A 16,349-nucleotide genomic window follows, 5' to 3' on the forward strand; every position below is an offset into this window, starting at 1 on the left:
AAATCATCTATTTAAGCTAAAAACAGATTCCTCAAAAATAGTATGGAGAATATATTGTTTGGCTAAAAAAAAGCCAAAACAAGAAATAATACGACAATAGAAAGATACAATGTTTGCAACTATTTTGTTGACTAAAATGAAGTCAAAATATGTATCAAAAATCTTTTTTAAAAGGAAATTATAGAAAAATTACCCTATATAATTTTGGAGCATTGACTTAAATATATATACAGTTTCACATTGTTACAAAAATGTGGAAGTTTTATAATAGAAAATACAATTATTGAAATGAAATGGTAACTAATAGGGAAAAAAATCTGGCTGATATCAGAATGGGTCGGTGTAAATAAAGCCCGTTTTGTGGTTTAAACATGTCTGGCCCGAAGTTAAAAAAAAAAAAAAACGGCCATGTCATGTGATCCTTCCAACAACCTACACGTGTCAATGTCAGCGTATTACCACGTCATCATAATAACGGAAGATCTTTCCGCCCATGCTTACCGGTGCGTCTGGTAACGTACACAACATTAATTACGTAATTAGACGGCGTTAATAAAAGTATTCGAAACGCCGTTTCTCATGCCCGAATTTGTTACTTGTGTCATCATTGTTTTGCCCGAATTACGAGAGAGTTAGTTATTGTGTAGTAACGGAATACCTGCCGTTTTAGTAGCGAGAAACGACACGTCAACTAAATCCGAAAGCCATGCGTCACCGTCTACCTCATCAGTCATGGACCCTACCTTCTCTTTCTTCTATTTCCATCTTACTTTTATTTTTGTTTCAAGCAAAATAAAACAACTATATATTATGGAGTACTATATATTATGAAACAACTAATTTCAACATTTTTCCATGTTTTATGTCACCTAGTTTTAGGTTTTATAGGAAGCTGGTTCTTTTATCATTGGAGAGAAAACTCAATGGCATCTAAACCGGACCAACCCGACTGTTTTCAAATGAACTCACTCGAACAAAATTGATTTTTGTTCATTAATTAATCAAACATGACTCAAAAACAGAGACCCAATACCAAAATATTCAACTATTGAGACAATTTTAAGATACATTTAATATTGAAGATAAAACTAAATGAATGTATTGTTTGGTCCATGATGATGATGAATTCTTGAATGGCAGAGTTGATGAGAAATGAAAGTGGCAACAAACTGAGAGAGAGGTCAAAAACATTAACCGGAAGATAAGGAAATGTAGACTACTCAGTTGGTGGCTTTTGTTTCTGCCACGACAACGCCACTCGATCTTTACATATGATAATAAGAGAGCATCTCATTTCTTTAATCTTAATTAGTTTTTTAGACCTAATCATTTTTCTGTACTTGTGCCGTAAATTCGTAATTAATACATGGAATCGAAAGACCGTGTCCCAATTATTCGCATGATCTTTGGGAGCCTAATACTTTATATGTTAGTAACCCTTTTATTAAATGTTGGAATTTCCCTTGATCTTATTGGCTTGTACTAACATATATGATGATCAATTTAACAAACAAACAAAACTTTTAGATTAATGGAATACTTTAAATTTTCCAAATATTTTGTGAGAGTTGACTCGGTTTCAAAATCAATTTAGATGAATGGAATACTTTAAATTATTTTTCAAAAATCGAATTTGATTTTGCAAAGAAGCGTGAATCATGACCATAATAGTTATAACCAAAAACAAATCCTGACCAAACAATAGCATGTCATTTAAAACGAAAGAGATAGCTACATGGACATGTCACAGTTAGGCCAATTCAATACAATTAAATGTGAAGCAAAATAACGAAATTAATTGATATTTGGCCACTCTTTCATTGATCAAATACCCTTCAATGATAAAACACGTGTATTATTTAATGGATCATTAATTCAAACTTAAGACGAAATGACCATGGACACTAGCTAGTCTAAAATATCTACATTAAATATAATACTACTACTTGACATACATAAACCATCAATCAAATAAAAACTCGATTTTGATTTATGACAGAAAAAGAAAAAGAAAAGAGTTAATCTAAGATATGTAAAGGAGTTTTGTAATTTTATGTTTTACAAAACTAGATGCAGCCTGTAGATAAATTCAACTCTCTTCACTATACAAAACCATTAGTAACACAAATGAGTAATGACTAAGATATATGAACGAATTTGCAACATGCATGACGTTGATGTTTCTCTAACTAGCTTGTTCATGAAAGTCTTGAAAAACTCGTTTTTTTGTTTTGTTTGGGTAAATGATTACTTTTGGACCTACTATAATTGTTTTTCTTGGGCGAAAAATGAGTAGAAAGGAAGACACAATCTTGGTTACAACATAAAAGTTCTTAAATTCAATAGATTTATGATGAATGTGACCTTTGTAATATTTTTGGCTAGTTACGTGTCACATATTTGGATGCTCTTTATTTATTGTCCCTTCTGTTTTAGAGGTTGGTATTATTTTTGGTCCATGCACGTCAATTATATGTTATTATTATATAAGTATATTTCTTTTTTTTTCAGTCGTTTTGCTATTTGTTATAATGAATATCCATCGTACTCAAAACATTTTACGAGAAATCTTTCAATTAAATAATTTCTGCTGAATTTTATATAACTGTCAATGCCAAAGTGGGCTTATAAATTATGACTAAAATTGGGCCAGATTCAATATCTTACACGAACTCTCTCGACAATCATTTTTAGGCCCAAAGAGAGGAGTATTTCATTCGCGTTATATAATCAATAGACCTTTAGACACAATCTTGCTTGCTTACAACATAAAAGTTCTTAGATTCAATATACCTTTAACTTAATCATTTTTTATTCTAGACCTACAACATAAAAGTTCTTAAATTCAATAGATTTACTTTATATGAAATTATCTTTTAGGAAATAAATTTAAGGTATGGTGTAAAAGTATTACTATACTTGTAACCACTAAAAAAACCTTCTAAAATTAGATATATCATTTTTATCCTTTCCAAAAAATGAAAGAAAAAAACTGACACTTTGGATGCAATAATAGAGCCAATAATTTGGGTGTATGTAAAAAAGAAAAAGAAATGGAAAGACAGATATATCCTTGAGGGACACTGTGATCCTTAAAAGCATTTGACTTTGACGGATAGTTGACCAGAGTCACGTGGCAACATCTGAGAGCGAGTACACATGTACATCTACGTAAGCAGTGGAGAATTAGATACTCTCGCACTTTCCTAATTTTTTTTTTTTTTTCAGGCCAAATCTAGCTGTAATAGTATTTGTCTCCCTTCAGAAAAAAAAAACTTCTATAGAAATCTTCAATTCGAGAAACTAACTAGACGAAGGTTTCTCTTTTTCGTCTAGATTTGATTCAGTTCTTGATCTCGTCTTTCTTTCTCGAAGGTGTTGTTCAGTTTTATTGGGTATGTCTTGTCATATTTCGTCAGTTCTTGTCTTTGCTTGCTTCAATCTCTGTTTGACGCTGTTCTGTTCTGTTATGTTTTATATGTTTTCAAGCTCATGTGTTTGATTCGATTCCTTCATTATCGTGCTTCAGCCCCTTTTTAGTCCCAGATATGAATCTCTCTTTGTTGAAGTTTCGAGGTTTAACAGTTTCTCCTGTAATGTTAATTTGGTGAAATGTTTGATCAGTTGATGACTCTTTTTTGGATTATATGTAGTTTTAAGTTGCTTGAATGTTTAACCCCCACTGCTCCAATGAAATTAGAATCTGCTCTGTTTGAATAATTTGGTAGGAGCCTTGGACAAATAGTTGGAGAGAACTGGTCTGAAACAATGCAGTTATATCACCATCCTTACTCAATAGACAGCCAAAGAGTGAGACTAGCTTTGGAAGAGAAAGGCATTGATTACACATCATACCATGTCAATCCCATCACAGGCAAGCACATGGACCCTTCCTTCTTTAGGATGAATCCCAACGCCAAACTTCCCGTTTTCAGGAATGGTTCTCACATCATTTTGGACACTATTGAGATCATAGAGTATGTTACTCACCATTGATAATATTCTCCCTTCTGGTCATAGATATTTTGGTTATAAGTAGTAATTAAAGCTTTTTGTTGGGTCTTGAATTTTCTAGGTACTTAGAGAGAATAGCTGAAGTTTCCTCTGGTATAGAAGATGCTACTTTTAATAGAGAAGTTGTTGAATGGATGCGGAAGATTAGGGAATGGGAGTCCAAACTTTTCACTCTTGCTCACATACCGGATAATCGTCGCCTCTATGTTTCCAAGTTCTTGAGGATGGTAGTGATTGCAAGGATGGCTGAGTCTCCAGACTTAGCTAGTGCTTACCATAGGAAGCTAAGGGAAGCATACGATACAGAAGACAAACTAAAAGACCCTGGGGCCTTAAGGAGAAGCAAAGACCATTTGCTTAGGCTTCTAGATGAGGTTGAAACAAAGCTAGAGGGGACAACCTATTTGGCTGGGAATGAGTTTAGTATGGCTGATGTAATGCTAATCCCGGTGCTAGCTCGGTTATCGCTCTTGGATTTGGAAGAGGAGTATATAAGTAGCAGGAAGAATCTTGCTGAGTATTGGGCTCTTGTGAGGAGGCGGCCAAGTTACAAGAAGGTAATTGGAAGGTACTTCAATGGCTGGAGAAAATATGCAACACTTGTAAAAACTTGGATGTTTGTTAGAGTCAGAAGTTTACTCAGAAAATATTGAATATCAAAAGTTTGCCTTGTTTCTTTTCCACCTTTTCATTTTCCAGGAGATGCTTAAGAAAATTAATTATTTCAGAAGTTTTAAGATGCAAAGATCTCAAGGTAACTTAAAAAGATTAAAGAATGTGATTGCTTTTACATTGAAATGGGACTTTTTGATTGTAAAAGAATTTAGAATATACTAAAGAAAGGAGAGGGATAGGAAAGAAACGCATATGACTCCCCTAGAGGGGATTGATTTTCCTATGGGCCAAATAAACCAATCAATCACTGTAATTCTCCTTTAAGAGATGCATTGTCTCCATTTCAACTTCATCGACTGTACTTCTCTAAAATTAAGAATACTTAACTGTTGAGCTTCTTCTCTAAAGTTAGATTTCCAGGTATAGGGCTGTTTGCTGTTTTCTCCCCCCCATTGTTCCGCAACCATGGAGGAACACTCTGTTTCTGTTGCCGAAAGTAAGTTGTCCCTATATCAGATGAAAACAACTCTCTCTTACGGGTTGGAGCGGTCGAGTCAGTCACAGGTGTAGCTGGTAAGATCTCATTGGAGTAAGTCAGGTTTCCCATGGACGAGGAACAGGCTCTTACGTTTCTCTTAGCAAAAAACTCACCATGAGACACTGGCGGTAGAGGTGGAAATGGATAGAACGGCATGCCAGGAGCAACAGACCAGGTGGTCGGGTCCTCTTTGCCAGGTGAACCAAATTGATGAACAATGCTAAGTGGAATCCCATAGGAAACTGGTAAGCGAGAAAGGAACTTTTGTTGCGGCTGTGCAGTAATTGCATCAGGCACATCTGTGCAGGGTGATGAAAACCCGGGTGGAAGGTCATCTTGGACATCCTGATTTCCATTAGTTTCATCTGTTTGTTGGGACAAGATAGTCATGATTCTTTGTTCTTTTGTCTTAGACGGCTGGTCCCATCTGCTTTTGCGCTTGCGTCCATTTGTCTCAGGAAGACCGGAATTAGGTTCTGAATATCCCTCAGATACAGATGCTGTTTCAGGAGTTGCAGCCTTTGATGATGTGACAGACGCAGCTGGTTCTGCAGGTCTTGGGGACTGATGATCATATCGAGGTTCTTGTGATGCTCTGAACCTTCTGTTTATAGGTGACCTCATAGACTCCGATCTCTCCTCCCTGTTGATGCGCCAAGGTTTTCTAAAATGCTTAGGTATCCATCTGTCTCGGAAGCTCCGCGCAATATTATGAACCTGCATACACATGAAAATAATTGGAAATTAAAAGCCAAACCTAGATACTCATCTGTTCAAGGTCCAAAAATACGGATCACTAAAACAAAGTAAAAGGGATGCCTGGTACCGTATAGTCGTCATGCTCGGTGAATGATAGAACAGAGTCCTTAAAGCTGCAGGTAGATAAACATTTCAATGTCATATTGTGTCCTACAAGAACCTAAAGAACTAAGAAGGTGTAAAAGCAAGGTTCGATGAAGACAGATGAAACTATTTTTGGAGCCAGGTGACAGTTCAAATTTCTAGTAAGTTACATAGAGAACCAGATTAGTATGAAAAGGTAAAGCAATTTACTAGACAGCCAAATTTCAACAACTATACTAGTGACAGCATAATTTCTTTTCAATTGTTTGATATGTTAGTTCCCACTCGATAAGGATAAGAATCAATATCTGGTCGGATGACTAGCAAAGGTGGCCATGATTAAACTTTACTGACCTTTCCATCCCTGCAAAAGGAGGCCTTCTGATTATATGCTCCAGTGCAAGGATTTTCCTTGTGGCAAGATACTCTAATACCTGAAAGTAAATTCAGTTATATTGACATGTAAGCAAGCTAAAAAATTTCAAGGAAGTATCAGCTAGGAAAGTTAATTCGAAATTTCAGCTATTCACATTGCCTAAGATGTAAGCGGAACTGCCTATGGGTTTGAAGTATCATTAACCAACGTGGTGAGACGACAAATTTAAAGATAGCCAATGCCAAGTGTGTTCTGCCCATTATATAACCAGAAGCAGTAGGTTAAAAGGAATATACCTTCAGAAGTTTCCGGATTATAGGGATCCTTTTAAAATCACCCCGGTATTGTTTCATGATATTATGTAACATTTGCAGACCTGGATGTGTTTAGGGGTTATTTCACTTTACGAGAGAAGGAAAGTTCACAAGATAAAAAAAACAGATAAGAAACATGGACCAAACTAGAAGAAGACTGTCATACCATTCTTGTTGATTATGTCCACTAAAACAGATTTTGACTTTGTCTTCAAAAGGGCATCAAGAATCATTGAAAGATCTCGATTGCTGCGATAGGTTCACAAACAACAGGAATTCAGGCACAGGATGCAGAATATGATAAATCTAGAAATGGGAACAAAGATAAGCAGAGGTCAGATTCTTGAATACCTATAAATTCCTTCTTCATCCGTGCCTCGCGAAGCGGCAGTGAGCAGCAGAAGTTTCAAGTAGCCTTTTGCTGAATCCTGTTTGTGTAAGAAAAGAAAACCAACTAAGTATGCACGCTGCGGTTGCTCGATAAAGGGGAAGTATTAAGAATAAAGAGAGTTATGCCAAGGATGTATCAAGGAAAAAAAAGTGCATGATCTTACAAACCCCACAAAAGAAAACAGAACGGAACAAAATATGATGTCTTAACCTTACAAACATAACTAATTGAAGTGTAGACTAAGGAGCAATGCTATATACAACTTACCCTCCGCTTGCTTATCCCTCCTACGGCATCTAGTAACTCGTTCAGTTTCCCTTCAACTGCAAAATTGGTGGTGCTATTAGCGAATATGGCTGAATGGTGATGGTATCTTAACAATTCACGTCTAAAACTAGTACATTACATGTTTCGATACTGGGAGAAACTTTCTCTGATCCTTTAGATTTGATGGGCTGCTGTTGCAACTTATTAACTGGTATAACCTGTGCTTTGTTAACACCAGGATAAATACCTCCTTTGTCTCGCTTACTAGACTCAGATGAGCGAGAAGTTTTCATACGAGGACGAGGACGTGGAAGTATCTTTTTATCTTCTCCTGATCCATGCTTTGTCGTCTTATCAGAATTTGTACCACCCGGGGACATTCTGCTAAGAGAACTGGACGTGGGAGATGTGCTTTTAGTCTTCTTTTCAGCGGGAACCTCTTGCTGGACAGCAGTAATAGATATGCCTGACGAAAGTTCCTTCAAAACTTCAGTTGGCTGAAGAAGAGGTGGAGGAATTTCTCTCTCTGGAAGTTTTACAGATACTGAGCTCTGTGTTTGGGTATTATCAGGAGCAAGGTCCTTGTAACCATTAACCTTTTCAAAGCTCTGTGGCATTTGCTCGTCAGCGTCATCAGTGAAGGTCCTAGATGTTGCACCTAAGATTCCTTCTCCACTTTCATCATCATCAAGGATCACAAGTTCAGGATACTCTTCATCTGAATCACTTTGAATAATTACATCACCATTCAGAGGATCTCCCCCAATATACCCTCTGCAATGTGATGATCCACAATAGCACTTTTTGGCGGCAGCACCAAAAACCCTCACATAGTTGTAGTCAAATGTCAACTCTTGACCCTGTGAACGAACCAGACAGATTAAAAACTACTGAAATGATACTCGCAGAATAGCAAGTGCAGGAGAGCCTACCTTCTTAAGGTCTTGCATGGAGAATATTCCAACGCAAATTTCACCATTCACCATCCACTGCAACAACATTTAAGAAGTAACAAATGAAGCAGACGAGCTCAAAAAGAAAGTTCCCGACTCAGATTACTGAATTTATAATCAGACCCGATGAATGATATCGCACAGAACACTTTGTAGTCACCTTTTCAGTACGGCAGTTTGGTTCACAGCTATGGTTAATGAAACGCCCTAGGTTTCCCTTTGCACCAGCATCTATTACCTGCGTTAAAAAAATTAAAGAAGTTATTGCAAGGTCCAATTTAGAGCATATTCTAAAGTATGCACAAAAAGGGGAAAATTTCAACCGAGTGCAGATAATATGCTAGGGATGCGATTATTACAAACAAGTAACCTATCTGTGCATAGGCAAGTTAGATAAATGTCCAAAACCCTCATAAGCTTTTGCGCTAAACTAGTTGGGACATTTTAATCTGTTACCTTTAAAGCTTACATAAAGATAGATACTGATAAAGATACAGACGAGTGTCAGATGAAGGAAGATACAGAGAGAAGAAGACTGTCTATTCATCTTACTCTTGCAAATGTCTTTTTTCTTTTTTGGGTACACATGGATCAAATAAGAGACATAAAAGTAACTAACCCGAGCTACAAGCAAATTGCTCAAGCAGAAAAGGTTTAAAAAGATAGAACTTCATATATGCTATCTAAAATCAAAAACGCGACACGGTCTGGCAACCATACATCACTTTTAGTATCCATCACACATTTTTATACAACAACTCCACACAGCTTTAAACAGCAAATTACAAACCATTTTAATCAAAGATGAAGAAAAAGAAGCAGCTGAGTCATTAAAAGAGAAGATGATTACCTCATTCCCATTTAGTGTCATGAAATAGAAATGTTTCTGACCCTTGAAAGCATATTCTTTTTGGCGAGTCTCATAGGATTGCATATCAAGCACCTGTTATAAATAAACACAAGTTATACGCATGTATTAATAAAACACACAGATAAGGAAAAAAATAGAGGCTGAAAAAGCCAATCTACAGTTGATCACATCCACCAAGAGTTGAAAGATCATTTCAAACACACCTCTCCAACATATTCAATTAGGAATTGCCCCTCTCGTACATCCTCGAGCAATCTCAGGCCATAACCCTTCTTACCGGATTGGAATCTCTCAAACTTAACATACTTCCGTTTTTGAAACTGCAGAAATATGAGCCAAAAGATTGAGAATGATATAACTGACTGTGAATGTAACCCTTTCGCTTGCAAACAAGACATTATACCTGCTGATTTGAACACAAATCGCCAGCTGGACAGGTACCTTGAAGACATTCAATGTTAAGCATTCTATTGAGGCATTCTTCTCCACAACCCAACCTACCATCAGGTGATGGTTTGCAGTGACAAACCATTATCTGTCCAAAATAGAAGGGAACACGATAGCTGAGTAGTAATATAGAAAAGGAAAAAATAGTGACAGCACAAGTACAATTTCTACTAATGCATTACTGACATAACAAATAGGCAAAATACAAAGAAATTAACCTCGTCAATTGTTTGAGATTTACGATTGCGATGAAGGAACTGGTTTGTTTTTATAGCCTTGAAGCACGCCTTTTGCTTACCTGCAAAAATTACGGACATAAAAACAGATTAAAAATAAACAGATGGAAAATCATATGATAATTCAAATATTCTAGCCAAGGGTACTCTCAAGGTTCCCCCATGTTGAATTATAAGAACCTGTCAAACGCTTGCTCTTCTGTTCCTTTTCTTTCCCTCTTTTAGCCGCATCACAATCATATGCATCTGCTTCATCCTGTCCTATGCCCAACTCTTCATTAATTTCTTCATTTGACATCTCTTGAGATTTTGAGCAATCCGCAAATCTTTTATCTGAGTTGTTCATACAGATCCTTTTAACAATAGAAAATCCATATTAGTATAGAGAAAGACTTCAACATATCACAAAAGATGAATGAAGCAGCACGTGCGGAAAGGATAAAAAATCATGGGTCAAACAGCTGCGGACAGGAAGTCCAAATGTGATGAATCAAAAAGATGAAAAAACTCCATGCTGATTATAAATTTGAGACTCAATAGATAAACTAGGTTAACTTTGATACAAGTGCGACGAACACTAAGTTAACACAAATTTTGTATAGCCCAACAGGACTAACTATGATCCGCAACACACTGGAAACTGTTGATAAAAAGAATAATCTACAAGAATTCGTAAGGGGAAACTACAAACAATTAGCCAGAACAGTGTGTGGCCGAGATGAGGAGACGCTAATTTTAAGGCTAAACAAGCAAATTTCATGAACTTAAGTAATCAAATACGAAGGCACTGTCCAGTAAAAGCTGGCCACATTCATCCCCAATTATGATCACATGACAAAGTAAACGAAAACTAAAAGAGGAGAACACTTAGAAAAACACAATCATCAAAAAATTTAATTAAAGCAAGCTCATATTCAATATAAAATGATACATACCATCTAGAGCTCTCGTCAATTGATCCTACAACAGAAGCAGGTATTCGTCGCCATTTAAAGCAATCATCACATCGAACCCAGGCACTCTCTGTGGAATAGCTATCTTCAATAGTAACATCCACAACCATTTCCCCATGGGTCACATCTGATGATATGGTACCATAAGTGGCACTGGTTTTCCCAATATCAGCATCTAGAAGGGCACCTATTACATGATTCACATAATTCACAGCTTAAAAATGTTTCAAAAGATTGGAAGCATCATAAAGAAATGGAAAACATTGAGATTCTATTCAACTTCACGTAAGCAAAAAATAGTGTCCTCAAATTTTTGGGAAACAAGAAAGGTGTTGAACATGGACAATAATTCTTAGAGCTAATTAAAAGAGTAGTACCTGTTGTTTTGTGAGACTCTATTCTCCCTACTTCAGGATAATCACTATCATCCCTTCCCATACTGGTATTCAGGGATTTGCGTTGCTCTACCCCTTCATGTGATTCATTTTTTCTCCCGTCTTTGGCAGATTCGGAAAACTTGGATTTACCTTTCTTTGTTCCATTACTTTTAGACTTCGGATGTTTAGCTTTTTTTGCATTGGGAATTAGATGTGAACCATTTTCTGAAGGAGATTTTGAAGCACGCAATTCATCTTCTTTTTCTAATACTCTGTTCTTCTTGACCACATCTTCTGGAGTGCTAAAAAAACCATGATGCAGACCCTCTTTATGTTCAATATTGACAATGGAATCAGGCACAGAGTTGATAACTTCAGAATCTGGTGAAGTTTCAGCGTCCAGGGACTGCGTTCCAGTGGCCCTCTCGCACTCCTCAACCATTCTAATAGAGGAAAGGTGTGGGTCATCATCTAAAACATCACCACCCACCTTCCTACATAAACCCCCAGCGTCTTGGTTATATTTCTTATCCCTCATAGAATCAGATGACTGAAGATATGAAACTTTCTCCACAGGGTTGCTTTTCTCTACCAAGTCCTCTTTAGTTTCCACAGTTTGCATTTTATCCTCACCAAAATGTGCTGATCCTGGCAATTCTAAACATGTTCCTGCTTTTACAATACCATTACCAGGTAAGGAGTTACCACTGACCTTAGAGACTGTAATGTTCAGAGGATTTTGGCCACCTGATTTACCAAATTTAACTTTCAAACGAAGGCAAGAGCCACTTGATGCTTGGATGTTTCTGTTAGATCCTTCTACATTCCCGTTATGAGAACTTCTATTATGCTCTCCATTATTAAGATTTCCCTGAGATCTCTGTGGTTCATGATGCGGAGGTCCATCATAGGGAATATTATTGCTCTGTAAGAAGATTTCAGTGGTCTTGCTTGGTAATCCCCACTCAGATGAACGACTTGTTTTTAAAAGAGAGCTCCTCTTCTGCTTTGAGCACTTGAAAATTGACTCAATGTCTCTTTCTGATTGTTTCTTTCTAGAGGATTTTCTCAGATGGCGAGCACTCGTTTTTGTCTGCACCACTTTACATTGTTTCCCGTCTCGGGCCTTCCTTCGGGAAGAAGACATGCCAGCTTCACAAAAATCACTCCCTGATGCAGAAGCAACTTCACCACCTATTCTGCCATTGTCATCTACTATTCTGAGTGGCTCAACTGCATTTTCAGGATTACAGACTTCGATTCCTCCACTTCCAAAGTTCAATGGAAAATTCCATATCAAAGAAGAGTCAGTAATAGGGGAATTGGCTTCCATATCTAAAGTTTTTTCGTCTATGGGTGAACTCTGACTGAAATTTTCAGCTCTCAGATCAGCAGCCATACCATTATTCATACTCAAAGCGGCCACGGCACTTTCACTTGATGAATCCCCAACATGGTTTTTTAGCATCTTTTCATTCATCACGGAAAGATCAGTGTCAAGCCTATCCTCACGTACCAACTTCAAATCTGGATTGATCGTCTCTGTGACTGTGATCTTGTTAAGATCATGTGAACATAGGCCACCATCATCATTATTTAACATTTCTGTGATAGCTAATGAAGGGGATACAACAATAGTCCCATTGCCTTCAATATCAATTGCATCCTCCAGATAACTTTCTGTGGCGCTACAGCCAAATACACTAGAGTCCAATAACGAATCTGGAAACGAAAAACTCTGACTGAGAGATATATCATCAGAAGAACCAGTATCTAGATCACTCGATGGTCCATTTCTTCCTTCCTTACCTCCATCATCAAACCTATAACTAATACCATCACTTTCAACTTCATCAGGTTTTATGTGCTTTGTGGTTTCCAAAGACTCGAATTGTTCTGGTGCATCATTCACAAAAGTTGATTCCGTATCTATTCCACTGCCCCCTATAGGCAATGTTGTGCCACCATAACCTTCATCTTCTTTAGCCTGAGGAGCTTCTTTCTCTTGCATACTCCCAGAAAAAATGGATACAAGGGACACATTTGTGTCCTGACTTTCCTTTCCATCATCCAGCTTGTTGCAATTTACCAGTAAATCAGTATCACAAATTAATTCTTGACTTTGTTCAAGCTCACCTGAAACCACTCCCTGCTCCTGAGTGTCATCAGCATTGTAACAAACATATAGATCATCATCAGTGTTTCCAGCATCTTCTTGACTATTACTGTTCCCGTATCCCATCTGCTCAATCTCTGTAAAGCACTTCCTTTGGCCTTCAATCGTATGGTTTACAGATGAAGCAGTCTGAGGAATCTCCAAACTACTGACTGAATCTAAATTTTGCCCACGAGAACTCAATTTCTCATAGAAATCTTCATTGGTATTCATCGCAAGATTTGAGGCCAGAGAGTTAGCATCAATATTGCACCCAGAAGCGTCACCAACACCGTTTTCCTTACAGTCCATCGTAATGCTACCTGATTCAAAGCCAAACAAATAACATTCTCAAAAAAAGGGATTTTTAATGAAAAATCAGTAAGCTATTTAGTAAATCAAACTATGCAATGGTTCAAAGACCTTTAACAGATTCTCAATAGAACCCAGCCCCGTATTAACATGATCTACAAAATCAACCAAACAGAGACCCCAAAAAAAAAAAAAAAAAAAACTTAAGAAGGTCAACTCAAAGACCTAACACAAGACAATGGATGGCTCAATCATCAACATTGATGACAAAAACCCTCCGATCTCTTCTGATTTTAAACACGCCGCAACAGAGACTAAATAAAATAAAATAAAATCTTGTCACCTCCTGAAAATAACGAAACCCTAACCTCATGAATCAGAAGCGATTGAGCGAATGCCAACGAACGTAAAACTGGAGCACGAGTAACGGAGAAAACCCTAGAGAGGCGGAGAAGATTACGATATCAGATATAGAGAGAGGAGAAGGAATCGGAGGAAGTAGGGAAGAGACAACGCGAGGCGGTCAGTTTTTTCAGAGATACCGATTTTTTTTTTTTCTCTTTTTCAGTAAAATAAATTGTAAAATCCCCAAACGATACTATTTTGCTATTCCCAACTTATATTTTTTTGTTGTTGCTAATTTGTTTGATTTGGACTTGTGTGGGTCTTAGTTTTTTTATTTTATTTTAATCTCAATGATTACGATGAAAATTTAATTGACAAACAAAAAAATATTTATATTTTTCGATAAAGTCATAGGTTTTTTAAATCTTACCCAAACATATGTCAAAACAATAAAAGTTAGAACTTTTTTGTAGAGAAAATTCACACAAGCTTTTACTAAAAATACATTGCCAATTTATTTCCAAGATATTCAGATCTATTGGGGAGTTGTGTTCAATCAAAATGGTCCCAAAGGTGGTCCATAAAGACATGATTAGTCGTTTAATTAGCTTCTTTAGTCTATGATTACTTGATTAGTCGTTCGTTCTAATAAGATTCTCGCTAGTATTCTTCCATAATGGTTTATCATTAGAAAAAAGAAATATATATTGTATGTGTATATCAGAATAAAAGTTCATGTAATAACTTTAGTCTACCAAACCTAGCTAGTTGTATTATTATTTTACAATAAGACTCACACAGCCCCACTCATTCGCAATCATAACATCGGCGGAGACTTTCGCGACCAAGCAAGCGGGAATAAGTTTCATAGCTCCAGACAACGATGGTTAACTGACTTGTGTTCTCCTCGTTGAAGATGCAAATAAGTGCGATGATGATGAGCCAAGCATTTATCCGAATCAGAGTCTTGTTAACGATATTGAGTCACGGTTTGAATGTGACCAAACCCTTGCTATGATCCCTGTCATTAGAAGCCAAAAACGTGGAAGCTAAGGGGAGGATATTCATACACGAAGTCGCAGTATTTCTTCTTGTTGTCCACCTCATCCACTTCATCTTCTCATCCATATCATATATGTCGTCGGACACCGTCCATATTGAAGATGAATGAGCAGTTGCGGCGGAACTTAGAGGTTGGAGACTATGTCGACTTTATAAGAGATCAAAGAAGCATCACAATAAAAGAGAGAGCAGAAGAGTATCGCCATGATCCCTGGGAAGCGTGGAACTGCAAGGGTGTTATATAGGCTTATAGTGTTGTAGTTGTTGATAATTACTATATTTTGATGTTTGCATTACTGTCTGTCTATATGGAGCCATGGAGGTGATATCATAATCCAAGGGAGAATTAAGAGCTAAGAGAAAAACTTATGCTATCATCTAGCTACACATGATGCATAAAATCTGTGCCTAATTCATAGTTTTGATAATATGGAAACCAAGGAATGCTTTGATATATGACAATAAGCTATGGATCATCATTCCATTGCTAAAAAAAGAGAGAAAAACAATGGAGTTGAGAACAAAAATATGAGATGCGGGAATTGAACTAATCAAGTTATAATCTACTTGTACACATAACCATGTCCCACTCACTTCTCTCAACGCACTTTTGGATGCATCTTGGAAATATGAGAACAAACCATACGAACACTAAAACTAATTGTTTCGCTTTTGTATGATCAACAAAACAGACTTGTAGTTTGGAGTTGATGTAGTCTTACTGTAATGCCGTCTCTCGGTATTGACCTATTCCGACGCAGTTTCCTCAAGAACAATATTAATGCAAAAAGCAACAATTCTAAGGCAAATACATAAGCAAGGCAAGCAAAATAAAATTGTTGTCTCTTCGAATTTCTTAGAATAACTTATGTAACAACTCCTCGTTACTTGATGTTTCATTAATTAACGGACAAAACAAAGAATGACACATGATATTTTCATAATTAATTAAACATATTACCACATCCACTTTTATGAAACCAAAAGCTTAATAAAAACATTATTTAACCTCTAACAAATTTTAATTTATTTTATAGACAAAATAGACACTTTTTTCTCTTGAAAAGTGATTCTTAGGATTCTCTCATATTTAGTCATTTTAATTTTTTGAAAAATTGAAACCTAAATATGTTTGTTTACATTTAATTTGCACTAAAAAAACAAAAATCATTTTCCGAGAGACAGAAAAAAATAAATAGTAATAATTAAAACCTGTTTACGAGGAGGAGAAAAAATAAAATAAAAGAAAATAAATAAAAGCTTAAGAAGCGTCTCATTGC

General features: G+C 36.6%; 2 protein-coding genes across 5 annotated transcripts; one reads left to right on the plus strand and one right to left on the minus strand.

The window, feature by feature from the left end:
- The first annotated feature begins 3,217 nt into the window (after positions 1–3,217).
- On the plus strand, positions 3,218–5,069 carry AT1G77290 (Glutathione S-transferase family protein). Of its 3 annotated transcripts, none has more exons than NM_001036215.2 (3): positions 3,218–3,395; positions 3,729–3,977; positions 4,076–5,069. In NM_001036215.2, the coding sequence occupies exons 2-3, from the start codon at positions 3,769–3,771 to the stop codon at positions 4,665–4,667; spliced, it is 801 nt and encodes a 266-aa protein (NP_001031292.1). In that variant the 5' UTR covers positions 3,218–3,395; positions 3,729–3,768; the 3' UTR covers positions 4,668–5,069. The 3 variants fall into 3 exon arrangements, with proteins under 3 accessions (NP_001031292.1, NP_177853.1, NP_001322626.1); NM_001334774.1 differs by having other exon boundaries at positions 3,226–3,395; positions 3,490–3,977; positions 4,076–4,741; NM_106378.3 differs by having other exon boundaries at positions 3,218–3,977.
- EFS (histone-lysine N-methyltransferase) lies at positions 4,774–14,306 on the minus strand. 2 transcript variants are annotated; one of them, NM_106379.9, is made up of 18 exons: positions 14,031–14,306; positions 11,196–13,673; positions 10,801–11,005; positions 10,046–10,218; positions 9,848–9,927; positions 9,586–9,717; positions 9,386–9,502; positions 9,162–9,254; positions 8,472–8,549; positions 8,291–8,347; positions 7,498–8,218; positions 7,359–7,414; positions 7,052–7,128; positions 6,867–6,949; positions 6,683–6,762; positions 6,365–6,444; positions 5,994–6,039; positions 4,774–5,884 (listed from the first exon to the last, which is right to left on the minus strand). In NM_106379.9, exons 2-18 carry the CDS (start codon positions 13,660–13,662, stop codon positions 5,012–5,014), a joined length of 5,418 nt encoding a protein of 1,805 aa, NP_177854.6. In that variant the 5' UTR covers positions 13,663–13,673; positions 14,031–14,306; the 3' UTR covers positions 4,774–5,011. The 2 variants fall into 2 exon arrangements, with proteins under 2 accessions (NP_177854.6, NP_001077836.1); NM_001084367.2 differs by lacking the exon at positions 6,683–6,762 and having other exon boundaries at positions 5,012–5,884; positions 6,365–6,388; positions 14,031–14,154.
- Between the last annotated feature and the right edge of the window lie 2,043 nt (positions 14,307–16,349).

Source organism: Arabidopsis thaliana (assembly GCF_000001735.4).
Source record: "Arabidopsis thaliana chromosome 1 sequence".
Lineage (NCBI taxonomy): Eukaryota > Viridiplantae > Streptophyta > Magnoliopsida > Brassicales > Brassicaceae > Arabidopsis > Arabidopsis thaliana.

Bases quoted from the DNA above. Each gene is read 5' to 3' on its own strand.
- EFS (NM_106379.9), bottom strand. From the start codon at position 13,662: ATGGACTGTAAGGAAAACGGTGTTGGTGACGCTTCTGGGTGCAATATT. The intron at 8,219-8,290 runs GTAGGCTCTCCT...GTTCGTTCACAG, and splicing joins CCATGCAAGACCTTAAGAAG to GGTCAAGAGTTGACATTTGA. The intron at 7,415-7,497 runs GTAATGTACTAG...CCAATTTTGCAG, and splicing joins TTCTCCCAGTATCGAAACAT to TTGAAGGGAAACTGAACGAG.
- AT1G77290 (NM_106378.3), top strand. From the start codon at position 3,769: ATGCAGTTATATCACCATCCTTACTCAATAGACAGCCAAAGAGTGAGA. The intron at 3,978-4,075 runs GTATGTTACTCA...TGAATTTTCTAG, and splicing joins GACACTATTGAGATCATAGA to GTACTTAGAGAGAATAGCTG.